The sequence below is a fragment of the Macrotis lagotis genome, chromosome 2 (assembly GCF_037893015.1).
Source record: "Macrotis lagotis isolate mMagLag1 chromosome 2, bilby.v1.9.chrom.fasta, whole genome shotgun sequence".
Classification (NCBI taxonomy): Eukaryota; Metazoa; Chordata; class Mammalia; order Peramelemorphia; family Peramelidae; genus Macrotis; species Macrotis lagotis.
The window spans coordinates 214,563,864-214,591,185 of NC_133659.1; the positions used below are offsets into that span (position 1 = coordinate 214,563,864).

Here is a 27,322-nt window from a genome sequence, read left to right on the forward strand (position 1 = left end):
GATAAAAAAGAAAACACTGTTGCACCTGCAGCTGCTGACTGATCCAGACTATAGGCTGAGTGATGTGATGAGAGAGTCACTTCAAGAAGACCATCTCTCTCCTATCCTCACAGAACCCCACCTTCTTGCCCTGGACAGGAGGTTACAAGTCATCCTAAGGACAGTGGAAGGATGCATAAGGACTCATGGAGAGCAGAATGTTGTAGCCACTGAACCATCAGAATTTTTAGCCCCAAAGTCTGATCAAGTAGATTTGGCAAGCTAGGGTCTGGAGGTAAAAATGGATACATCAAATTTAAGAAAAGATCCCAGGTGAGAAGAAATGGACTTAACAACTTCAACTGCTGTCTGTATTGCTGGTCCATGCTGAGACATCAGTCTCAGAAAAGGTGTCAGGAGTTCAGCTGATTCCAATACCGCAACAAAGTCTCCCCCATCTTGAACTTCATTCTTTGAGACAATAATTCTAAGGCAAGCTGTTGCCATATTTTTCCTAGACAACAGGAACTCCACAAAGCTCACAATACTGCCCCCCTTAAGCTAACATAGGACATGAACCCAGGGGGGAAATGGGGTCTAAATCAGTTATCCTCAGAGGTCTCAAGAGTTTTTGCACGTTGCTTCTGGTTAAAGGAATTAACAAGAGGTTTTGAGACAAACAAGAGACTTTGAATAAAAAAAAAATCAAATCCAAGTGTACACTTACTCCCTCAATTCTAGTTTTGATTTTTGGAATGATGAAAAAGTAATGCTTTGCCCAACTTCAATAAAAATTTGTAGGATCCCTAAGGCAGGATAAAATAAAAAGTAGATCAAGTAGAGTCACCTGACTGTAAGACTTCAAGTTCTTTTCCCTCCTTCCCACCTTAAGAGCTCAATTGAAATACAGTGATACCTCTCAATGCATTCCAAAGACACACTTTATCAGAAGCTTTGTTAGCAGAGGCAGAGTAACAGTTATAGAGATTTTGAAGTTTGCAAAAAGCATTATTACATACATTTAGCCTCACAACAACCCTGTGAGGTAGGTTTAAAATACATTAAGAGTCTTTCTGGACATCAGAAAAGGGAAAAGTACATTATTTTAGACAGCATTTAATCTTGAAACAAATTATGTACGAGAATCTTGGGATACAGGAAGGAAAGAAAAGGGAGTTAACCCAGGTACAAACAAAGGTTGAGTTTGCTAGAAGACAATGGTGGATTTTGTGTTCCTATGCCCCTAGCAACTCACAGAAGACTTTCATTAGTCATAGCTAGGTGAGTCTCATATACTTCCAGTCACCATAATGGTCTAAAATGGATTTATCTTTAAGGTCTGCCACACAAGCAGGAATAGTATGATTTCTTAAATACCTCTCTACCCACTTGCTGAAATCTGAAATCCATTAATAGGGGTTAGTCTCATTCCAGAAAAAAAAAAAAAAAAACTTAAATGCAATTGTTTAGTTGAAGTACCATACTGACATCTATCCTAAAGTTATGTCATCACCTGACAAATGAGACTAACAAATTATTTTCCTGTTTTGACAGGATATTATGAAAGCAGGTAAAATAATTCCAGGTGCTTAAAGGGTTTTTCCATCTGGGTCCTGAAAAGCAGAGCTGTGGGAAGACTTTAAAGACAAACTTTTTTTGAGAAATAGCACAATTTTCCTAGGGTGTGCCATCATTTTCAAGTCAAAACAAGGTGTGTGAGGCTGTGCTTTTTTACCTGTATACACAATTTAGGAGTTTGTCTCAGGTCAATACTGCTTCGTGCAATTTTATCCTTATTCTAGTCAAATTAATTATAAAAGAGCTTCATTCTGATAATTTGAGATATAATTCTGCACAAGATTTCCTAGTTAGTCAACATTCTTATTTATTTCATCTGTATGCTTTAGTGAACAGGACAATCAGAAGGAATACTAACTAAACGGTAGGTATAAGATTCAGATTAAAGGAATAGAAGCTATTCTTCAGTTAAGGGGGTCACAGTGGTAGAACCTCAGACTAGCACAAACTTATTCCAATCTTAAAATAAGTCATTTAACTGCTACAAAACCCCAATATTCATAAATTTGGCTAGTTTTGAAGCACCCGAAAGAGGCAACCAGTTTCTTACCTCTACAAGGTGAGATGGGGCAGAATAGAGGCAGGAACTTTTTAATGTTTTAGGAAGCAAAGAGGATTTTTTTTTCCCCTTAGCCTCCATTTTTCCACCTCCCTTCTCCCCTCTGGACTCACAAAATCCAATTAGAAGCATTAGAGTTGCAGGTAGTCCAGGAAATGATAAGTTAGGAATTTAAATTTGTCTATGCAGGGTACTAAATATCTTTTCCTTCATGCTTGATATTCTAAGATTCTTTCTGACCAAAAGTCAAAGGAAAAAGGTGGGCTTTTGCTTTCATTCATTAAAAATGCCTGAAAACCAAAACTGCCATTCTTAGAAATAACTTTCAGCATATTCATTTTGAATGATTTCTGGTTAACAAACTCCTGCTCAACTTCCTATGAATTAACATATTCCCTTCTCTGAATAAAACCTTCATGTTTTACTGCCAAAAAAAACTGAATACCAATAGGACTGTGTAGGGGGAAGAATGAGAATTAGTTTTAGTTTTCTCCAAATGTCAGGTTGAAGGGTACAACTTGTCAAGTTCAAATGTGCTTTAGGAACAAAAACAAAAACAAAGGTTTTCCATTTAGTGGTAGATTTTTGTTTCTTAACTCATAAAGTTGTTTAAGTTTTCTACCTAAAAAATGCAAAGGTAGAAAAACTTTGCAAAATGAATAGAGTTCAACTTATTAGTGTTTAAATTTTGGGTGGGTCAAGAATGAGGTCACAAACCTTAAGTCAAGAAAACAATTTTAGCAATGTACATACAGCAGAGCTGTTAATAGGAAATATCCTGTGGACTAAGAGGGTAAAAGAAACCCAAAATACCTTATTCTCATGTCTACAGATTCCAACAGCTTTTATGACACAAGTTGGTTTTTTGGGGGGGGAGGAGGGGGTTGGGGGATATAAGGAGTTCTCTAAATATGCATTTCTCAATGTAACTTTAATTCACCTAGAAATATACTGGGAAATTTGGGGGGGGGGGGGGTCCAGATCTGTGATTTCATTGGTCTAGGTATAGGGAACACTTAATAACACAAATGAGCAATCGTGTTGCAATTTCTAATCTTAAAAGACTTATTTAGGGGTACATAGGCTATATGTATCAGAGATAGGACTTAAATCCAAGCTTTTCTGAATCTGGTTACTCTATATATTTATACAATACTGGGAAGAATGGGAAGAAACAGCACTTTTAGCTATGAATTTACAGTTTGGGGTAAAAATGCTTGTATTTTTAAAATTCAGTTTAAAATCACAAAGTCATGTCAAGAAAAATTGTAGCAACATGATGTAGGTGAAAATTCAATAAGTATTTATTGAGCTCCTACTATGTGAAAGGCACCATGGGGGATACAAAAAAGGAGTAAGACACATACTCTGCCCTGGAAAGAAGAAAAGCTCCAATTTTAGCTATCATTTTAGTGCTCTGCTTTGGCAAAGGGCACATAACTAGGGATCCACCCAAAGGAACTACTGTTGAGTTGGATTCTCTTTTGGCTGTTATCTATTTTGTCCATGGCCCCCAAAACAATACTGAACACATTTAACCTGTTTGCCTTGGAAAGCAATATAAATGTAAAAAATGCTTTTTTGACAACATCTGAATATACTAGCCTTAAGTTCCATTACATGTGAGGAGAGATAAATACATTCACATGAACTAAACTGCTGTGTAGCTTCTGTCCATGGTCAAACATCTGAGGAGTGACCAGTTGGAAGCAAAGCAAGTGCGAAGATAAATATAAAGCTAAGCAATATGTTAAGTTTTACACCAAATTAATATGCTGATTAGGCAACTTTTGTTTTGGTTGTTTTTATTTTTCTGTAAAGTTTAGGGAAAAAAGCTCAAAATTATTAACCTTTTGCTCCAAAGGTTTTTGCTCCAAAGGTTCCTTTCAAGTTTTAAGATTAATGTAGTCTGCCCAAGACTATTTGCAGCAAGTTTATGATTAAAATATATTTCAGATCCATTCTTTGGTTGGTAAAGATTGAGATGGGTCTCTCTGAAAGTAAACTCTTCTTAGTATATTAACACAGTCCTAACCCTAATTAACTTCTAATTATAATCATTTCTGTTTGCTGGGATAAAAGATTATCATTGAAGGGGAAGGGAAAGATGATTATAGTTAATAATTTAAATCACTTTTATTTGCTTAATCTGCCATTTAGGACAATCTTTAACAAAAGCAATATAATATATTAGATATACAGTATACAGACTGATAGATAACAATACAAAAATGGTCCACTGGTCATCTAGTGATTGCTTTCTAGGGCTGTAGCTAAATGGAGCTTTTAAAAAATGAGTTCTAAAGCCCTGAATGTTAGTTATAGCAACTATGCCAATTGTAGTTTTTAAAACATATTTAGACTGCACACAATAGTAAAGCTAGCACTGATTAATGTTTAACCGAGACTTAGCTTATCTGAGAATCTTTTAGGTAAAGCTAAAAAAGGGAGTAAAAACCGCAAATTAAAATATCCAGCAGGGAAATTTAATTAGGATGCAAGCATTATTATATTTATCTAAATAAGTATAGCTACATGTATATAGATCTATACATATATATACTGGAAAGTGTGCATTTCTGTGGCATTCTAAACTTCATTTAGGTACATTTCTGACATCTTAATAAGAATCAGACTTTACAATACCTAATGAAAGAAGAAAAACCTAGATACAGATAAAAAAATTTTTTTTTAAATTGCAAAGAAAAAAAACTCATACATGAAGGTAAGTACTGGAAACCCTCACCCAACATTCTTTTGAAAAACAGAGTATTTATACCTAATGACTTCTTAATTTCCCAAGGCTCATGCCTTAGAAATAAATTTTACAACCAACAGTTTGAAAATCACTTAAATCTTAGAACAAAATACACTGTGACCAATGCAAATATCCAGGAAAAAACAGAAAACATTAATTATTAAAGTCTGTTGCATAACAAACACAAAAATGTTTTCTCTCAATTCCAGGTTCAACTTCCCTCTATAAGAGTACAATGAAAATGAAACTTTAAAATTGCTTATATTATGAAACTGTGAAATTGTTTTTAAAAAACTGCTGAGAATTACTGACATACTTAGAATATATAACACAAAATTGGTAAATAATGAAATATATTAAAGTTTCAGAAAAGTTTTACCTAAAAAATAAAAATTGTCAGAGAACTTTAGTTTGAAAGTGAAAGGAAGCTTGACATGGTGTTTTACATAAACTTAAGATCACACACACACACATACTTCCAAACCCAATATAACTTCTGGGTAACATAGAAGAAAAAAATAAATCAAGGTACCTGACACCATACTTGATCCACCTCACAGTTGCCACATTAGCCACAGTACCTCCACATTAATCCAGGTTTTCCTGGTGACAGGTTTTCCACATGTATACACTTCTAGTCAAACCCATCTCCTGGAATCAGGCAGAGAATCTTAGAAGTTAAATGAGGTTATGCAAGAAGCAAAGGCTACAAGGTGAGAACAAAAATAATATCTCAAATTCTTTTATTGTGTCCAATGCCTGACAATATTTGGCACTAACTGGGTAAATAGAGGATTCGTTCTAAAATTTGTAATCATTGGACAAATGCAATTAAACATTCATCCAGTTTTTGCATCTAAGATTTGGAATCAGATCAAAAAGTTGCTAATGTGAATGTCAAGCAAAATGCTTTTTTTCTATAAATTAGGGAAGTTACCTCAGTATCTGGTATGAACGGCAGAGCAAGCTATGAAGTATGACAACCAAAAAATCTAATGGTTTTTAAGAAACCAAACATATTAAGTCATTTGAAAACCAGCAGACAATGGGCACATTTCCTGCTACCTCTAAACTACCATTTTGACTATAAGAAAATGCTTCTCCACTGCACTGAGAATTAGAGTACCCATGCATTTTTTAAACATTAAGAGAAGCTTAGTAAGGAGTCATTTGTTAACAAAAAACAGCAGATTATGACCACAGTTCAAAATATGCTTACAATAACTGGAAAAATTGTTTCATTTTTTAAAAATTTTCCACTGTTATATTCTTACTCTATGGCAATTTATTTGGTGCTGGGATTTGCCCTCACCAAAAAGCATGGCACTCACTGCCAAAAGTTGGACACTAACACTGCACAAAGAGAAGCAGTAACAGCAAAGTCTCCATATAACTCTATTTATTAAACTGGACAAAGAGCACTACAACTAATGCTCCAAATTAAAAATGGTGCAATGAAAGCAACTTTTTTCTCTTTTTTATATAAACAGACAGAAGTCACAATCACAATAGCCATGTGGTGCTGCAAATGAGAAAAAGGATTTGTGAAGCACGGGCTCAAGCAGGGGGAGCCATATTTCACACAGAGAGTGATACAAAGCTGTTGTACTGCTGGATGTTGCGTTTGAGGATATCTGAGCAGGGGCCAAGAACACGTTCAAATCGGGGTCGGTCCAGCTTAACGCATTTCAAGGGGCCACGAGCAACCACTGTGGCAGCCCGGGGACGATTCATCAAAAGTGCAATTTCACCTGGAATGAAGAAAAGAGAAAAATAAGAGCTTAGGCTAACATCAAACCATTTGAACATCATTCTCCTAGGCCAGGAATTCTTAAACTGGGATTTGTGAACTTGTTTTCTTTAAAGATTTTGTTAACTTCATTTCAATATTAATTTAGCTTCTTTTATAAATCTTAAGCATTTTATGTTTTTAAAATACTGAGTCCAAATAAGAATCCTATCTTAGAAGATTACTAACATAGTAAGAATAGGGTTTGAAACCAATGATTTCATTAGGGAGTTTCCAGGAAGAATCTTCCTCTAAACAGTGCAATTCAGAATATTCTCTGCAATTTTTAATGTCAGCACTCAGAATCACATTGCTAGTACATGTTGGAGATTGATCTTAAATTCAGGTTTTCTGGTTTCAAAGTCAGTCTCTCTGCTGCTTATAGCAAGAAACAGAAGAATTACAGGAAAAGAAAAAATATGTGTGTGTATGTATGTATGTATGTATGTGTGTGTGTGTGTGTGTGTTGAGGAAACTGAGGCAGACAGAGGTTAAGTGCCTGCAAGCCAGATTTGAACTTGGGTCTTCCTTATTCCTGGTCTAACTAGTAGCTAGTTGACCTCCTAGTTACCAATGAATATATTTCAATCATTTATTAATTAGAGCAGAGGAAAAAAAGGAACAGAAGGTAATGATATCCCAAGCATCAGGCAAATGACTTGCAGTTCTTGCTTTTGTAACTTACTGACCAAGTGGTCTAGAACAAGAACATTCAAGCCCTGTACTGCCTTCCTGAAAGTCAAGGAAATCCATAGCAAAAGTTGCTCCTCTTAGAAGCATAAGAGAAGCCCCAAAAGAAGACAGCAGCTTAAGGGGCAGCTAGGTGGCGCAGTGGATAAAGTACCGGCCCTGGAGTCATGAGTACCTGGGTTCAAATCCAGTCTCAAACACTTAATAATTACCTAGTTGTGTGGCCTTGGGCAAGCCACTTAACTCCCATTTGCCTTGAAAAAAAAAACACCTAAAATAAAAAAAAAGAAGACAGTAGCTTCTTTCTGGGAAAATAAGACTATGAATTAATCACATACCAAAATAATCAGAGGGCCCCAATCTTCCTACTTCAACAAATTCTTCATTCTCCGACCTACGCTGCAGCACAGCAGCTGAACCCTACAATAAAACCAGTACATTTTTATCAAGATAACAGCTTGATAAAATCTTTTAGTCTTTTTATACAATTTCAGCATCTCAGCAAAATATTCTATGATCATTTCAAATTTACCAGAGTTTTTAATGTGAGAAAATAATGAGTTTTTTCCCCATTACTTCACAGGTGCCTTCACTGCCCTCTTATAACAGAATTCCTTCCAGCAACCTCTAACAGTCAGTGATCTGGGAGTTTCTACAAACCTCTTGGATCTAAGTGTTGTGTTCCTTTTCTTCACAATTTCATGAATGTAAAAAATGAAGTCTTCCAGAAAATATCCTTTTCTTCATTAATGTACTCATTCATTTATTCACAAAACATGATCAATGAATGAGCTGTTTAGCTGTTTAGTTTTATATATATATATATATATATATATATATATATATATATATATATATATATATATTTATATATATATTGACAATCATGATATAATTCATCTAGGGAATGCCCTGACTGTATTTCTGTCTCAGCAGCTAAACTCAGATCTAAGCAATAGCTTTTAGCCAGGGTATCAAACAAAACAGTACTCAAAAGGTATTGGATACCTTAATAGACCAGCAGCTATCTTCAGAACTCAATGGTTCAGATTTTACATGTTATTTTTCTTGTCTAAGTATTTGTAAAAAATACCAAATTTAGGTTTCTTTTCCTGCCTTTGTAAGTAACTTTTATTCACCTCTAAGATAATGAAGAACTCATCTCCTGGTTCTCCTTGCACAACAATCTTCTGCCCATCTTCAAACTGAACAGGTTCCAATGCATCAGCTACTGTAAGACGCTCCCACTTGTCCAGAGACTCTGAAAGAAAAAAATGAGAGTCCTTTGTATTATTTAGTGTTGTTTCTCTCCTCCCACTGTCCAGAGAATGGCATCACTAAATCATGAAGTATCCTCGGCTCTTAAGATATTTACTTCAGGAAAGTACTTGCTCAAAACTAACTTCAGGTACTTTAGTTTTAAAAGTATCTGTGCAATTCAGTCATGAAAGACCACACTAAACAGAGGGCCCAAAATGACTAGTGTCATTATTTATTTCATAGGTTCACCTGGCTTAAGATTAGATCCAGATTTTGTCAATTCCCCTTTAAAGAACTGCCTCCAACAACTATTTTTATATCCATGTATCTTAAGTACATAGCTTGGATTCATTCCCATGTGTTTCCTACTAATTTATTTTACTCTAAATTTCAATTTATACACTTCAGAAATTGAAACTTTAATTAATCTTCTTAAATAATAAATGTGTCATTTGAAATATATGCTGTCCTATACTTACGATCCTTAAAAAATTGACTACTACAAGATGAAAATCTTCAAAAACTGCAGTCAAGAATAATTATGAAACACCTCATGTTAAGAGGGAGAAGCCCCCAAAATCAATTCAACAGTTTAGTCACTACAAATTTGGGGAGTTTAGGTTTTTTCCTGTCATCTTTCTGACAGGAATAGCACATTTAAAGTATCAGATTTCTTCTACAATCTATCACAAGCTATCCTCCCTGGAGCCTTTATTTCTAGTTAATAAGTTTGTCATACTGCTACTGTACTCCATCAAGCTCATAGTCCCTTTCTCAAATTTCTCAAAAGTTAGTCCCTCTTCAGAATTTTCCTCTCCACCCTATGCTATGCTATCATCCTCAATTCAGTGTATTATTTTTTCAGACACCATCTAATCATCTCTCATCAAGTTCATGTTGAAATTTCCCTCCAAGCTTTGGCTGCAAAATTGATAAGATGGTGGAGGAGGGCAGTGATAAATTTACGGATAAAATGATTCCTTTGATCACCATTTCTTCACAAGATCTGTCCCTTACTGATATGAATCCTACCTTCAAGAGAAAAAAGTTGGGGGTGGGGCTTGTTTCAGAAGGATTGTTTTAAGACTCTAATTAAATTTTGCTAGTTGGCACATGTATCTTGCTCTATGCTTTTGTACTTCTTCCTCATGTTTCTGCAGAACTAAAAGAATGAGCCTGAGTGTGTTCTAACAGGAAAGAGACCAATAAACAAAACATACTTTGATTTATGATTGTCCCTCTTATATTTGATAGCTAAGAGCCACAGTCAAGGACCAAAAAAAAAAAAAAAAAAGACTGTGAACAAACTGAAAAGTGCAGTAAAATGCTATAGAGAATTCTAACTGGAAGTCTCTTTCTCTCCCAAGGGTGCTCTGTGATAAACATCACAGGTGACATTTACTCTATGGCATGCCTGGCATGGTAAGATAAAGACAGTTTCTTTCACACAGGATTTCACACCTAAAAACCAAAGAGAGAAGGGACTGAAAAATATGCCCTCAGCTGTCGTGCAAAAGAAGGTAATAGGATACTATGAAGCTAAAGGGTCGCTCAAGCTATGTTCCTGAAAATGTCATCTATGACATGTACAAAAAATATTTTTTGTGTAAATTGAGGATAGGCACACCAACTGCAGAATGGTTAAGCAAGTTGTGGTATGTGAACATAATAAATTATTTTTCTGTAAGAAATGGTAAGCAGGGAGATTTCAGAAAAACCCACATGAATAATGCTGAGTGAAGTGAGCAGAGAAACAAGAGAACATTATATATACTGACAGCAATGCTGTATGATTATAGATTTAGCTCTTCTCAGCAATAAAGTCTTCAAAAACAATTCTAAAAAGTTTGTGACAAAAGATACCATCCACCTCCAAAAAAAGAATCATGGAATCTAAATGCTGATCAAAACATACTATTTTCACTTTTTTAAATTTTATTTTATTTTTTCTTTCCTGTGGTTTTTTTACCTTTTTATTCTGATTCTTCTTTCCCAGAATGACTAATATGTAAACATGTATAACATGATTGTACATGTATAACCTATATCAGATTATTTGCTATCTTAGAGTAGGAGGAGAGAAAAGTAAGAAAACTTTACAAAAATGAATAGTGAAAAGAATCTTTACATATAATTGGAAAAATATTTTTTTAAAAGAATGTCATCTATACTTCCTGTCTCACCTTCACTTCATTATTCAGTGTCTTATGCAATTTAGTTTTCACTTATCTATTCATAACTACAGTCTCAAAGGTAATCAATGACTTCCTACTCAGGAGGCCTCCTTATATATGTGTGTGTATATATACATATAGATAGACAGATAGATATATCCTACTTAATTTTTTTCAGTTTTTTATACTGTTATGTACCACTTCCAATTATAAACTCTCCCAACTTTTCTCTCAGATCACTGTTCATTCCTTTACTAGTCATTCTACATTTTTTCAACATCATTTCATATTACTACTCCTTACCAAGCAGTCTTTGTTCTTCAAAAAATGTCCTGTGCCTTCACACCTCTATACCTTTGCTCAGGCTGTTCCCAAAGATAGGAATGTCATAAGAGAGTAATGACAACATGTGTCATTGAATTAAAGATTCAAAATTGTAATGGACCTTAGATACCTTCTAATCTAATCCCTTCCCTGTACAGATAAGGAACAGAGGTGTGAGAGATTAAATAAGAACTGATATTGTTTGAATACAGACTAAACATGCTAATTTTCACTTTTTTTCATTTTTTCCTTATTCGCATCATCTTGTACAAAATGATATAGAAATATTTTACATAATTACACATATATAATCTGTATCTAATTTGGAAGGAGTGAGAAAGAAAAACTTTGGAGCTCAAAATTTTAAATAAAAAAGTTTACAAATAAAAAAATAAAAAAAATAATCGCTGAAAAGAAAGCTGGTTAACTGTAAAGTTACTGATTTCTAAGTAAATCAGATCTATAACATGGAAGCTACATGTCACAATGATTAGTAAGAACAAGTTTAAAGAACACTCAAGATGAAATGCCAATGAATTATGACAACAGTAAAATATTTATTTTCTTATTATTTTATACCAAAGTATCATTAATAGTTCAGTAAATTAATTTCAATATTCATGGCCCACCAACTCACCTAAAATAGAGACTTTGCTAAGGAATTCTTCATACATTTTCCGCTTTCTCAGTGTACTTCCCTGAAAAAAAGAAATAGGAATTAAAATTTAATACATATGCCATAAAAAATCCAATATGCCACAAAAAACATGCTGTAAAAAAAATATGCCATAAAAAAATGAAGTTCATGGAGAAAAATAATTCAGTCATTTTTTTTTAAAATGTAGTGAATTCACCTCTCAGATTAGCCAAAATGACCAGAAAGGATAATGACCAATTTTGAAAGGGATGTGGGAAATCTGGGACACTAATGCACTGTTGATGGGGCTGTGAATTGATCCAACCTTTCTGGAGAGCAATCTAGAATTATACCCAAATTATATTATATTATTATATTATATTATATTATATTATATTATATTATATTATATTATATTATATTACATTATATTACATTATATTACATTATATTATATTATTATAAAAATCAATAAAAATTGATCCAGCAAATCCACTACTGGGGCTGTATCCTGAAGAGATCATGAAAAAAGGATAAAATCCCCACTTATACAAAAATATTCATAGCAGTTCTTCTTGTGTTGGCAAAGAATTCGAAATTGAGGGGATGTCCATCAATTGGGGAATGGCTAACAAATTATTATGTTGGATATATATCTCTGTGATGGAGCACTATTATTCTATTAGAAATCAGGAGGTTGGGGTGGCTAGGTGATGCAGTGGATAAAGCACCAGCCCTGGAGTCAGGAGTACCTGGGTTCAAATCTAGTCTCAGACACTTAATAATTACCTAGCTGTGTGGCCTTGGGCAAGCCACTTAACCCCCTTTGCCTTGCAAAAAAAAAAAAAAATCAGGAGGGATGGGATTTCAAAGAAGCCTAGAAAAACTTGCATGAATTGATGCTGAGTGAGATGAGCTGTACTAGAAGAACACTGTACACACTAACAACAACATGGGAGTGATGATCAACTTTAATGGAAATGCTCACTCCAACAATGCAATTATCAAGGACAATTTTAGGAGATCTGTAATAAGAATAGCATCTGTACCCAGAGAACGAACTGTGGAGTTAAAACAAAGACCAAAGATTATCTTCAATTTTTAAAAAGTCATCTTATGTATTACATAATTTTGTTATCTCTGGTATTTTCTTTCTTCCTTAAGGATATGTTTTTTTCTCTCAACACATTCAATTTTGATATATATACATATTATGTAAACAAATGTAAAGACAATCAGGCTGCCTTCTATTGGGGGGAGTAGGGTGGGAAGGGAAAGAAGGAGAAAAATTATAAAATTCAAAACCTTGCAAAAAAATGATTATTAGAAATTACTATTGTATACAATTGGAAAACAATATTTTTATTAAATTTTTTTTTAAATGTAGTGTAGATGTTAACTAAGTAATTGCAAAGATCTGCTACACATAGTTCTATAAATGAGTGACAAGAGACTGAAGTATCTAGATCTTAAGCTGACAACCAGTTATGGCCATAAGAAATTTCCTAACAACACCACGTGGTGAAATTGCAAGCAAATGAGAACTCTAGCCAATTTCTTACCATAAGGATTCTCCTGTAGCTGTCTCGGTCAATGCCCCATAATTTCACATTTGTCTTTGCTTTGACAGTTGCCGCTCTAGGTGTTCCATAAATCAGGGCAAGTTCTCCAAAACTCCCTCCTTCTCCAACGCTGGTTGCCCATTCATTGTTGACATAGACCTAAAAAGTCAAAAGACATGACTGCATAGTTTCTGGATTAATGTCTGTCTTCAAAAGTTCAGGATCCTGTACTTTTACTTCAGAATATCAAATATATATATGTTTTAAGAAATCAGAACTAAGAAAACCATATTCATAGCTGACACTAAGCATAGTTAGCTATGTATTTTATTTATCTAATAAGGACCATCTACAGGAGCAGGAAGAAGGTTAAAGAACATTAATCTAGAGCAGAATTCAGAACCAGAAATGAAGCACAAAAAAGAAATAATGAGCACCTCCAGCCAATTTCTCCAAAAAAGGTCATCAAACTACTTAGAAAAAGGGTATGAATGAATACCAGTTATACTGATTTCTGAGACAAGGAACAAAACACCTATTTCTTTGGCCATTAGCAACAGCATTTGCTATCGTATGAAGACAATGAAATAGTATTACATTTGTGACTCAAAAACTGATCAAAATAATTTTGAATCTTACATCCATCTCTCCTTGATCAATCACATAGAAGTTATCTCCTTCATCACCTAAAAGAGATTATATTAAAACATTTAATACAAAAAAGCATATTTATGAAGTCCTTATATAGAAAAAAACAATTACATGAATGGGACAACTACAGAATATCAAATCTACAGAGACATCTGTCCTTTGAGAAAAGTCCTTAGGAGGCATAAATTGACTCATTTTTCTTGACCTCTGTAACGTGACAGAGTGAAACACTATCTTACTTCTTGAATGCTCTGTCCTTTCTTGGTTTTTCTCCTACCAGTTTGACAGCATCTTAAGTCTTCTTTGATGGATGGTTCCTGATAACCTTTCCCCTGTATCAATATACTCCAAAACTGCAGAGCCTCCTTCTCTCTATGCTCTTAGTGACCTCATTAGTTCCCATGAGTTCAATTAGCATCTTTACACAGATGATTCCCAGATGTACATATCTAGCCCCAGTCCCTCTACAAAGCTCCCATCTCATATTATCCACTACCTATTGGACTATATGTCCAATTTTTTTTAACTAGATGTCCCAGAGCCATATCAAATTCAGTATATCCAAAGAGGTTTGTTCCTTCCCAAATCCATCATCCCTGATTTTTAATATTTTATTTTCATTATTGACAATGCCAGTTTTGAAGTCACTCAAGATTAAAAGCTTCAAGTCATCTCCAAACTCTTTGCTTTCGTTCATCCTCCACACCTAGTCTAGTGTTAAGTCTTGTTGATTCTACCTCTATGTCTCTCCTATTCATTCCCTTACCTCCACTTTCAATGTCATCATTCTAGATCAGATTCTTCCCTACACTACTGCAACATTGGTAACAAAAAAAAGTTAACACCATCTTCGATAGCATTAAGACAGACACAAATTACAGGAATAATTCCCACTGACTCAACTGGTCAGACCTCACCTTATGTATTGTGTTCAGTCCTAGCACACGGCTTAATCTGAAGTGTGTACCGTGGGGACAACCAGGATGGTAAAGACCCTTAAGTCTACTTCGTAAGAGAATCAGGTGAAGAGAAAACTCAGGGTTAGGTGGGGAGATACCACCTATCTTTAAGTACTAAGCAGATTCTCTTTAATAAAGACTTTCACAAATTAGCCTCAATTTACTTTTCTAGGTTTATTATACATCAAGCCCCTCCATGCACCATAGTTAGGTCAAATTGGCCACACTGATGTTATTCACAGGACTTCTCATCTACATACATTTACACAGGATGTTCCTTAGGCCAATAATGCACTCCATATGCCTCTTAAAATATCTAATTTCTCTCAAAGTTTATCTCAAGGGTTAATCTCCTACTTTTAAGTTTTTCCCTCCAACTACACACTGACCTCAAAAAATTGCCTTATATTTATCATTTATATATTTTGTGTATATATGCACATAGACACATGTTGTCAACCACCAAAAGAATATGTAAAAGTACAGTTCTTTAGAGCAGGTACTATTTCAAATTGTTTTTTTTTATCATGGGACAGAGTATTAATTAATAAATGTTTGTTGTCCAGTTAATCAAATGAGAAAAATCAGCAAAATCTCAAGAAAGAAGTGAAATGATTAAAAAAAAAATTCTTCTGATTTAAAAAAAGGGACATAGAAATGGTGATTCTTACCTTGCTGAATTACAGTCTCTCCAGCAATAAAGGAGGCTGGGAACATGGCATCAAAAATATCACTGCAATGGAGAGAAGTACTTCTGATGTTATAATTTCAAAATATGCCTCCATCTAAGAAAGTGCAAACTTGTATAGAGATTAGAATTGCTGAATATTTTAGCCAAAGTTGCCATCAAAGGGATAAAAGTTCTATCTACATTCACCTTAACTTTTACCTACAAAAATAATTATGGCAATTTACCAAAAGAAATGATAAACTCATACTAATCCAGGAAAAAAGACCTTTCTGAGCCTCACTCTTCATACACCTCCAGGGAGATAATCTACTATTCAAGAATACAAGTTCCCCACTCCAAAAATTACTTTGTATTTGTACATGCTGTTCCCTTCTCATCCCCAAACTGAAAGTGAGATCTTTAAGAATGACTGGATTGGAGAGGGTATTTATTAAATGTTTGTTATGTAAATGCTTAAAATTAAACCAAATATGCTAAAACTGCAAGGCAAACCAAAACCAACCTTCTCTCATTGTCATCAAGATGCGAGAACAGTACATTCTTCTCAATGGCTTTAGCTAAAGCAGCCATAGTCTTGTAATCTTTCGGAATAACCTAAAAAAAAAAAAAAATTAAAGATTTAGTGCCACAACTGCTAATATACATTTTGTTATCTATATTACAATTTAATACCAAATGAACTTATGAACAATGAAACAACACTCTTCCAAAAATTTACCATGATAGTCTTCCAACAATTGTGATTCTCACAGTAAATAACAAATACTAATGATTAATACATTCAGCATTCAAGTAAGGCCGATTTCTACTTTAAACATAAAAAATGAAACAACTTGTCCATGGCAAGTATATGAAAAATGAGTCTCAAACTAGTTGATACAGGCAAATACTATCTAAAAGTTGGCAAAACTAACAGTGCTGATAGCTAAGAATCTGTAAGAAAAAAAGTAATTTTTTTTTAGTTTTTTTTTTTCTGCAAGGCAAATGGGGTTAAGTAGCTTGCCCAAGGCCACACAGCTAGGTAATTATTAAGTGTCTGAGGCTAGATTTGAACTCAGGTGCTCGTGACTCCAGGGCCGGTGCTCTATCCACTGAACCACCTAGCTGCCCCAAAAAGTATTTTTTTTTTTTTTTAAAAAAAGGAGACATGGGACTATTTCTGCCAGGAAAGTAAGATAAACTGACTAGGGGGCAGCTAGGTGGTGCAGTGGATAGAGCACCGGCCCTGGAGTCAGGAGTACCTGAGTTCAAATCCGGCCTCAGACACTTAATAATTACCTAGCTGTGTGGCCTTGGGCAAGCCACTTAATCCCACTGCCTTGCAAAAAAAAAAAAGTTAAACTGACTAAAAGGATACATAGAGAGGAAAGAATTTAGCAGAATCAGATGAAAGGCTTAACAATCATGAGACATGTCAGTGGGGCCTGGGTTCAAATCTTGTCTATGGTTTACTACCTTATCATCCTGCAAGTCACTTAACCTTTCTGGATCTCACTGTCCCCATCTGCAAAAGGAGGAGGGTCAGACTAGATGACCTCTAAAGTATCTTTCAGCTTTTAATATGATTCTGACCTAACAAAAGAGAGAAATACCTACTTTCCTCTTCCATAACACATTATGCTTAAAGAAGGAAAAGACTCAAATCCCAACTGTAAACCAATGGCATAAAAAATGTTAAGGGCAGCCTGTAGATTATCTATTGACAAGATTTTTCAACAGAGAGTGCAATGAACCTCAAGTTTCTGCTTAATCAAAATAAGATTTTCATTTATCAACAAACATGAGATGACTATTATTTGACCACTGAGAACAGTCCTCAAAAGTTTTAAGTGGACCATTGAATATGAACTATTTCCCACAGGTATTTATAATATATGGAAGCCATATAATCTTTCCAGATTCAACTAGCAAATGGCAATTTCATTGGCCTTAGGGCTTACTTGCATGCAGCATGAGTATGTTTTCCTAACTGTCTAATCTGTCCTTGGTCTGAAACAGAGTCAACACTAACCTTTGGATGGTCATGCATATAAAGTCGAGCAGAATTACCTTTCTAACATATGATGCAGCATCTTCCTCAGTGTACACCTCTGCACTGATAGCTCCTCTTCGCCTCCGACCCTTAACCACTGGATTGGGAGGTGGAGGAGAAATTTCTTCATCCCTTGATTCAGACTGGGCATTTGCTCTCTGCAGAGCCTGAAGCTGTTTGGTTTCTTCCTAAAAGGAGTTAAAAAGAAAAAAAAAAAAGAGAGCTAAAGAGATATGTTCTAGGCACATGATCATTTGTTGTAAAAAAAAACCCAGTATTTTATTAAAATCATCCTACTTTCCCTTTATTATTACTGAAGATGAGAAAAGGGTTAAATCCAGAGGGGGGGGAGGATATTGAGAAATTCCATAAGAAACACTCCTAAATAAAAAAAGTAAAGACTGACGGAGTGCTATCTGTGGGGTGGGGGTGGGGGGAGGGAAGCAAGATTGGGGGAAAACTGTAAAACTCAAATCTTTAATAAAAATTAAAAAAAAATTTTTTAAAATAAAATGTGGCTTTAAATGGAAAAAAAAAAGAAACACTCCTAAAATTCAGCACGCTGGGAAGCAATTAGAAACTCTGCCCAAAAAAGTTATTATATACTATAAATACAAGGCACATACTTCTTGACCCAGCTACATACCACTTTAAACCATATACTTCCCCACTATGTGCCCCCAAAGAGATTTTTAAAAAAAGGGGGGGAACCAATTTATAGCAGCTCTTTTCAAAGCCAAAAACTCAAACAATTGTTTAGTGGCAGGTCTACTAAACAAATCATGACATGTTAACCAAAGTAATGGAATGTTGTGTTATAAAGAAATTAAGAAATGGACAACTTCAGAGAAAATTGATGAGAAATCTATGAACTGGTGCAGAGCAAAATGAGCAGAAGGTAAGGGAAAAATTTATATGTAATAACAACAATGTTATAAGGAAAAATAATCCTTGAAAGTTGTTGGAAATATGGTCAATACCATGATAAACTATCCTAAAGAATTGAACATCCTGACAAGATAGACAGGTGATGGACTTAAAATGCAAAATAAGAAATTTATTTTTAGATACCACCAATGTAAGAATCTGTTTTGCTGAATTTTATTTGCTATGTCTTCCCTTTTTTATAATTGTTCAATGAAAATAAAGATTTTTTTTGTCTATTCAAGTTCACAGTAGAGAGAAAGGTAATAAACGTTTATAAAAAATAAATTTTATGAGAGCGAAAAAGCAGTCACAAAAACTTGCTATATCACTGAAAGCTCTAGGTACTATAAAATTAGTGCCACTGAGACTATAAAGTAGATAGATGTAAAGATGTTAAAATCTAAAGGATTTTTAATAACTGACTGGATATAACAAAGTGAGAGAGAAGAGTCAAAAGGTAATCCCAGGGGCAGCTCGGTGGCTCAGTGGATAGAGCACCAGCCCTGGAGTAGGAGTACCAGAGTTCAAATCCCGCCTCAGAGTCTCAGACACTTAAATAATTGCCTAGCTGTGTGACCTTGGGCAAGTCACTTAACTCCACTGCCTTAAATTTTAAAAAAGTAATCCCAAGGTTCCAATCACAGGCAAAGAGGCTAAAACTAATGGCACCCACAAAGAAGTGTCAAAAGTTAGAAGTAGCCGATTAATGGTTAAAAATAATCTTAGGGGGTGGCTAGATGGTGCAGTGAATAGAGCACTGGCCTGGAGTCAGGAGTACCTGGGTTCAAATCCGACCTCAGACACTTAATAATTACCTAGCCGTGTGGCCTTGCACAAGCCACTTAATCCCATTTGCCTTATAAAAACCTAAAAAACAAAAAAATAATTTTAGGTGTGTTGAGTTTAGGAGTCATCTATAAAGAGGTGACAGCTGAAACCAGAAGTATCAAGGGTTAGAATACTGAGGTGGTCAAAGTAAAAAATGAACGACATTTTTATGGCTATAATTATTTCATACTAAAAGCAAAGCAAACCAGAGACAGTAACAACTTTAAAGAAATTGTTTTTAAAAAAGAACCTATTAATAAACGAATGCATTTCACTAGAATGTAAGCTGATGTGCAATGTCACTGTATTATGATGATGAAATGCTAATTATAATTATAATCAGTTAATGGTCCATGCAGAACTATTCAAACACAATTTAGATACAATGTCCATTAACAAAGACTCTTTTATTTTAATACACATAAGAAACAATCTGGTTTATAGAAATTAATAAATTAAAAATTCTTCACAAAAAATTCACTTCAATTACTTGTTTTCTTACCACCTTTTGTTTAGCAACACATTAACAAACTGTGTTATTTGTTCTTCCCTTTCTTCTCCTCCTCCAACATATCACATAATACAGCAAAAGTTCTTAATCCTTTTTATGAGTGTAATGCACACTTTTGATAGTCTGAGGAAGTCTTGAATCACATTTGATGCCTACACTAATTAAAGGAAATACTAAATTTTCAGTGTGAGGTTTGTCCCATCCAAATTCACAAAGCCCTTGAAATTTATCCATTATATATTCCAGGTTTTGAGAATTCATAATCTATAGTCTTACAGAGGGGGTACAAAAAAATTAATTTCATAACTATAATATAAGGAAAACTCTTAGTTGTTCTGAAAGAGATCTTAAGAGTTTTGGTTAACGGAAAACTCATTAAGTTGGCAGTGTGACGTGTCCACCAAAAAGCTAACAGAATCTTGACTTGCATTAAGGTGACAGAGCTTCTGGGAATAGAGCTAATAATTCCAATGTATTCTATTCTCATCAAAATTCATCTTAAGTACTGTGGTCAGTTCAGGTGCCATGGTTTAAAAAGGACATTGATAAGCAAGAATAATATTCAAAGGACAACAACCAGGATAGTGAAGGACCTTGAGTCCATGTAATATGAAGAGTAATTGAAGGAAGATTTGGGGAATGGGGAGATGATAATCATCTAGAGTATTTGAAGGGCTGTCATGCAGAGGAGCAATTAGCACCAGAGGGCAGAAACAAGAGCAATTAGTGAAAGTTGCTAAGAAATTTGTCTTGTCAGGAAAACTTCCTAACTACTCTAAGTATTCCAAGTGAAACAGGCTGCTCTGAGAGAAAAGTGGATTCTTCCTCTTTGGAGGATGTCTTCAAGCAAAGGCTAGATGACCAACCTCTTGGGTAGGCAATAGAAGAGATTACTCTGACAATTACTCTGTTGAACTAGATGGTCAATGAGGTTCTCTTACAACTCTCAAATTTTTGTGATTCTGAGTTTTCAGTACACAAATCTTTTCTCAACAGCTCAAACCATTCTTCTTCTTCTCCATCTTGTACTTGTGAAACTAATTTTTTTGGTAACCAAATATAAGGCTTGCTATTTATTTCTACGGAATATTAATCTTATTAGATCTATCCCAGTGTCATAACTTATCATGACTTAGACCCTGTCATCCATTGTGTCAACTATTTCCCCATCAATGTTCTTTGACCTACAAAGTTGATGAATATAACATTTCTGCTTTTTTGTAAAATTTTCCAATTTTTTAAAAAATTGAGCTAACAAATGCCCCTCTCCAATAGTATGATTCCATCTCCTGATCTTTCATATGCTATTGCTATAAGTTGTTCTTACAAAGTTGCTAGTTCTTTCAATACCTATAGATCTAGTTTCTTTAGGTCAGCTGATTTAAATTATCAAAGTCAAGTAGGTACTCTCTCACTTTCTCTAAACCCTCTTAGATATCAATTCCCTGAAAGTCTGTTTTATCCTGTCATCATCATCATCCCATCCATATTCAAGTTCAATCACTTCTTTGACCCTTTTTGTCTCAATGTAGTTTATGGAAAAAAAAAAAAAACTTGTTAACCTTCACTCTCCTTACCAGCCTCTCCTCATTCTAAACTTTAATAATACCAGTGACATTATTTTGACAGGACTTATGTCATGGTTGCATTTGTCCCTTGTCTTAGAAAATTTCCAAGACTTAAGATTTAACTAACCATGATCATATACCTAGTATATTTCACAGGCAGGATGCAAATCTATCTTTGACTCCAAAGTAAGCCCTCTTATCTCCTACATAACATTGCTTCTCAAAGTGGATAATAGTCTATCTTAATCTATTTTTTTAGTTTTTTTAATTATTCTTAGCTTTTTAACAGAATTCCAAATCAAAATTTCAATGTGGATCCTGAGCTAACTTTTCTGTCCATCCATAGTAGCAACTGGAAAGATTCTAAATTAGGGGTTCTTAACCTAGGTCTGTAAACTTTCCTTTTTCAATATTTTTGTAATTATATCTCAATGCAATTGGTTTGGCTTTGTAAGGCTACATATTTTATTTTAAGGCATTTAAAAACATTATGAGAGGGGGACCAAGACTTCTCCAGTTGTTTCATTCATCAGTCCATGGGAAGAAAGTAAATCTAAGGTTTATCTTTAATAGAGAAAATAATAAGTATTGAAAAACATGCACCATGAGTCACAGAACAAATATAAAAAGTTCAAAAACAAACACAAAACAGAAAGATAACAGATATTCCTAGATCACTTTCTGGAAAGAGAAAACTGGATTAATTTCTCTTTCTATAAAGGTAAAAAGCAGGTGACCAAAAACAAAGTGGAAACTGGAGCTCCTTTGATAGCTCCATCCCCTTTAGAATAAGTAAACTTGATTCATCATATATAAAAACAAATTATAACTTTCGATTGATACTATTAATAAAAAGGAGCTCCTCAGTTAATTATATCTATCTAAACAGAAGCTACAAAACTGAATAAATAAGAGATTTTGTGGAAAATATTTAAGTTATTTAAGAAAAATTCCATCCTCAAGAACTTTTGATATACTCATTCAATCTAACTATGTAACTGGCTAATTGTGTACCAGACTTACCATTCCTTAATGTATGTACATAGAAGGCACTGTCCTTTCAGATCCTGTTAACCTAGATTATTACACATGCATTTAAAAACGTTAAATCAATTCCATTTTAAAAAAATGATTACTTTAGACTTTTCATTAAACAAAGATTTACCCTGCCATTGGGTACAAATTAGTGAGATTGATTAGCAATTAAAATTTAGCAAAAGTTTAAATCTCATTTTTCCCTTCCAACATTTTTGGCTTTTGATTTTTTTTTTACCTTCTCCAGTCTCTCAAAATATTCCCTAAGGAATGCCATGGGTCTCTCAGGCCTGACAGTACAGAGCTGCACAATGGAATCCTTCAGGAGTGCCTGGATGTTATGCTTCTGGACATAGAGCTCACATTCCCGGAGACTCCGCTCCTCCTCACCAGTACTGGCGCTGCTAGTTGCCATTGTCTTTAGCTGAAAGGAAAATGTACACACACATATATAATGGCATCAACTATTTAGAAAGAGAAAATCAAAATTGAATTTCTATTCTATTCAATATCTTAGGCACAATTCCGTCAGTGTCAGTGTGGCTCACAGCAATTGAATTCTGCCTTAGGAATTAGCCTTGCTTCTTAATGGAATACTGTTAACTCTTCATCTTTGATTTTTCCCTTCTCCCATGCCCTTCTTCCCCCATCAGAATGGGGAGGCGGGGGAGAACCAAAGATGCAGCTAAACAACATTCTTCCATAAAGCAAGATTGGTTATAGTGAAAACTTTTAAGATAATACACTAAACTATGAAACTACATTTTTCAACAATTATTCCTCAGTCTGCTAAAAAGTTAACCCTTTGAGGAAAGTTTCATTCGTTTCACCGTATCTTAATTGTGTAGAATGCAAATCAAAGCATACTATTTTCAATTTTTAAAACTTGTTTTACGTTTTTTTTCTCCCTCTCTTGATGTCCCCCCCTCTTTTGCTCTGAGTCTTGTCTTCTTACACAACATGACTAATATGGAAATGTTTAGCATGGCTATACAAGTATAACCCTATCAGATTACTTGCTGTCAAGGGGAGGAAGAAGAAAAATGTCAAACTCAAAATATCAGAAAAAAAATGAATGCTGAAAACTCTGCATGTAGTTAGAAAATTTTTTTAAAAAAACAAATATTGCTTTATTTGATCCTCACAAGAAATTAAAACATCAATTTTTAAAAATATATCAATCCATTTTAAAATAATGAAACCATTAAATGCTAACATTTTTATGAAAGATATTTTCCAAGACAAAACATATATGTAACAAGAATGGCATGCTTTACATATTTTTGAAAATTTCTTTAATGTTTGGCTTAACAGAAGATAAGATAAATTCTCATATCTGTTTCTGCATTTCAATCTGTTGTTGTGGTTGAAGTGTGTAAAGAAAATCTGGCTTCACATTGCCAATGTGCAGTTGCAAAAGGAGAGATCATTTTAATATTTTTAGTATTATGGTGGGATCCACAGACCATATTTTAAAAGCTGTTAATACAGTTCAACCCCATTTCTTCCAAATAAGGAAACTGAGTTCAAAAGAGTCAAGGCAACTTGCTCAAGGTCATAAAAGAATTGAGAGAGGCAAGAGTCAAACCCATGTCCTCTGGTTACTCCTTCCATTACACTATGCAGTCTATTATACATTCAATTGAAGCCATTATTGAAAAACCAATACCTTTCCAACAAGGTTATATTATAGGCCTCTTAAAACTAAAGAGCAAAGCCTGTTTTGAAAAAGTAATTAGGAATACATCCTAATTCAACAACCTCCATGATAAATGTCAACAATAAGTAGTCTTACAAGCTAGCTGCCCTCATGGCTTTTCATCATAAACATTTTTTCTTAATAATTGTGAGATCTGGGGCAGCTAGGTGGCATAGTGGATAAAGCACTGGCCTTGGAGTCAGGAGTACCTGGGTTTAAATCCAGTCTCAGACACTTAATAATTACCTAGCTGTGTGGCCTTGGGCAAGCCACTTAACCCCATTTGCCTTGCAAAAAAAAAACATAAAAAAAATAATAATTGTGAGATCTTAGGGTGGACATAATCACAAAAAACAAAATCTATACTATTTTAAAAGAAAAGTTATTATTGATGTGTTATTTACAATTCATGATGGTAAACAATGTTATTGCTGTATATTAAAACAAATAAATATTTTAATTGGCAATGAAAAATTTAGTGACTTCATTATAGTCCAAAAATTAGAGACACTAAAAGCATTTTGCTGCTACAATTGATAAAACATGGTACTCTGCTACTTAAAAAAAAAGTGATGTGCAACATCTATACTTAGATTTCACTACCACCCATTTTCCAGGTCATTCAACCATGTGGAGTAAAGCTTCACTTATTTACAAGTCCTAGAGAGGTGTCTCTGAAACCACAAAAACCAGCAATTGCAGAATTAAATCAGATCTTTTACTCTTCAAAATCTGAAATCATTTTATAAATGACAAAAGTCACCACTATAATAACACATTAAATTATAAATTTCAACCCTGATTCTTCTGAGTCAAACCACAGTAATGACATAATGTGTTTAAAACAGAGGATCAAAGATTTTAAGGTAGAAGGGACCTCAGGTGAACAAGGGTAAAACCTTCATTTTACAGTTAAGGAAACTGAGAACTCAATAATGAATTAAAAAGTACAATAAAAGGGAATTTAAAAAAATATCGCTTCTCTTCACTCCCTGTGTAATCCAAACATGCAGAATCAACTGTTTGCAAAGACTTATTTTTAAGAATCTAAAAATCACTTAAGTTCCTCCAAACAGGTTATTTCTTCTAGGCACTGCAATTCAAACTCAACAATTAAAAAACATTCCTGCCTTGTGTATCTCAGACTAAAGAACTAATTGGTAAGACTAATATCTTTGTGTTTAGGTGGTCTCCATTTTGATACATAGAAATGTCCTTGCCAATTGCCTGGAAATGGAATTCTCATAATATTAATCTTCCATAATAGCATAAAAATAAAGAGTTTTGATTTGTTGTTTTACAGTTTACAATGGTCATGTGAATATTATTAGTTGTGCCTGAAACTTCGTTTATCTAGAAATTCAAGGGAGACTATGCCTTCAGTTCAAATGACTGTCAAATAAGAGTTTGTTTTGATAAAATCTTTTTGATCCAGAACAATGCCTATTAAGCTCTCCCAAATGTTGAGCTGATTTGTGGAAGGGGCACAATGTTACAACATAAGTAAATTAATGATTTTGTAGCCATTAACAAAAGCCACATTGTAACTGTTGTAGAACTTGTCCAGTATAAAAAGGAACTCCTTTTGCTGTTATATATCCAAATTTAAATAAGTTATTCCTAAAAGGAAAAATTAAGTATCAAAAATTATGATTTCAGATTTTGAAGAGTAAAAGATCTGATTTAATTCTGCAATTCATTAGGGGGAGAACAATTGAAGACACATTCAGGAGAACTGTTACAATTCATCACTATGCGTCAAGACTGCATATTAGTCATTTAACCATAAATCGATTTGAGTTTTTTGGTTTTGAGAGACAGGAGAAAAGCGTCCATTTCGTTTATGCGCACAAGATAGTCCGTAAAAGAATGAAAACAGGAGGCCGATTCCCATCCAGTCGTAGCTGGCAGACAACAGTAGGGGGCAGGGAAGGCAGAGAGAGGAGACGAAAAAATCTGAGGAATAAGGAAAATTTGGAGGGAATGCGGTTCAATGGAGGAAAAAAGCAAAGTGCTGAAGATGGCAAGAAGCTGGTGGGAGGGCTGGAAACAAAATGCTATTATGGCCATTTCAGAAACAATAGAGAATAATAATAATGACAGCAGCACACAACAATAGCAATAACAATAGCCAACACGTCTATAGCGCTTCGATCGGCAAAGCGCTCCAACCAATGCCTCTCCTGAGGGGTAATTATCACGAGAACGGCAGTTTAAAGCTCAGACACCGCTTTGACACATTTTATTTGACTGGATCGAATTAAGATGCTGGTCTTTCGGAGAGCCGGGGAGGGGAGGGTGGCAGGCAGAGAAGGGGGAGCGCGCACGCGCGCGCCGGCAGGGGCGGAGGGAGCCGGGGTAGGGGAAGGGGCTGGGGGGGACCCGGGAGGCGGGGCAGGGGAGGGGGAGGGGAGGGACGGGTGGGTGCGGCCCGGCCCCCGAGCGCTCCCGAGGCGCCATCTTGGATCCTTCCGGCCGCCACGACCGGTGGGGCCCCGCAGCGAAGCGCGGCCCAGGCCGGAGCCCGGACGCGCCCCACTTACCGGGGTGGCGGCCGCCGCATGCTCGGGGTTGCCCGGCGTGGGCGGCCGGGAGCCGCCCTGCACTCGTTTGGAGTCTCCCCCCTCCAGCTTGGCGGTTCTCGGGTGATCCGGCCTGCGCGGAGGCCCCCCCCACCGGAAGCCACACAGCCCCGACCAATCGGCGCCCGATCTCTGACGTCAATGGGCCCGGAGCCGGTCAAGGTGGTTGCCCCGGGCAACCTTAAAGGGAAGGCCGCCGCCCCTCCCCCTCCGGAGAGCCTCGCCTTGGAAGCCCATCCCCCTTCCCGGGACCCTGGGCCGCGGGCTCCCCGGGCAGCCCCGCTCCGCTGCTCCCCATGCCCCCTCCTGTTTCCCGGGTCTTTCCCGACCCTCGACCCCCGGCCCACTCACCTGCTTGCACACACCCTCTCCTCTTCCGACTCTTCCTCCCTCGTTTTTCGATCTCCGTCTCGCTGTAGCGGCCGGTGCGTCGGTCTCGGGCTCCCCGGGCTCCACCTCTTCTCGGCGGGCTCCACCTCTCCTGCCCGGGCCGCTGTGCCTCCGCTCTCCGCCTCTGCCGACTGCTCCG

At 35.6% G+C, this 27,322-nt stretch overlaps 2 protein-coding genes across 6 annotated transcripts in view; one reads left to right on the top strand and one right to left on the bottom strand.

The window, feature by feature from the left end:
- Window positions 1-6,626, top strand: part of FAM20A (FAM20A golgi associated secretory pathway pseudokinase) — an 81,350-nt gene extending 74,724 nt beyond the window's left edge. For all 4 annotated transcript variants that reach the window (XM_074224709.1, XM_074224710.1, XM_074224711.1 and 1 more), the window contains exon 11: window positions 1-6,626. In XM_074224709.1, coding sequence (XP_074080810.1) covers window positions 1-265 — 265 coding nt within the window. In that variant the 3' untranslated portion in view covers window positions 266-6,626.
- PRKAR1A (protein kinase cAMP-dependent type I regulatory subunit alpha) lies at window positions 903-27,322 on the bottom strand. Of its 2 annotated transcripts, none has more exons than XM_074224713.1 (11): window positions 27,145-27,322; window positions 22,751-22,936; window positions 17,661-17,831; window positions 16,114-16,205; window positions 15,592-15,653; window positions 13,950-13,996; window positions 13,311-13,469; window positions 11,749-11,809; window positions 8,493-8,614; window positions 7,692-7,773; window positions 903-6,625 (listed from the first exon to the last, which is right to left on the bottom strand). In XM_074224713.1, exons 2-11 carry the CDS (start codon window positions 22,925-22,927, stop codon window positions 6,453-6,455), a joined length of 1,146 nt encoding a protein of 381 aa, XP_074080814.1. In that variant the 5' UTR covers window positions 22,928-22,936; window positions 27,145-27,322; the 3' UTR covers window positions 903-6,452. The 2 variants fall into 2 exon arrangements, with proteins under 2 accessions (XP_074080814.1, XP_074080815.1); XM_074224714.1 differs by lacking the exon at window positions 27,145-27,322 and adding an exon at window positions 26,755-26,897.

What these genes read in the sequence shown, in the direction of transcription:
- PRKAR1A (XM_074224713.1), bottom strand. Translation starts at nt 22,927, where the DNA reads ATGGCAACTAGCAGCGCCAGTACTGGTGAGGAGGAGCGGAGTCTCCGG. An exon ending in CTGCATCATATGTTAGAAAG is followed by an intron (nt 16,206 to 17,660) that starts GTAATTCTGCTC and finishes TTTTTTTTTTAG; the next exon opens with GTTATTCCGAAAGATTACAA. An exon ending in CTTGATGACAATGAGAGAAG is followed by an intron (nt 15,654 to 16,113) that starts GTTGGTTTTGGT and finishes TCTCCATTGCAG; the next exon opens with TGATATTTTTGATGCCATGT.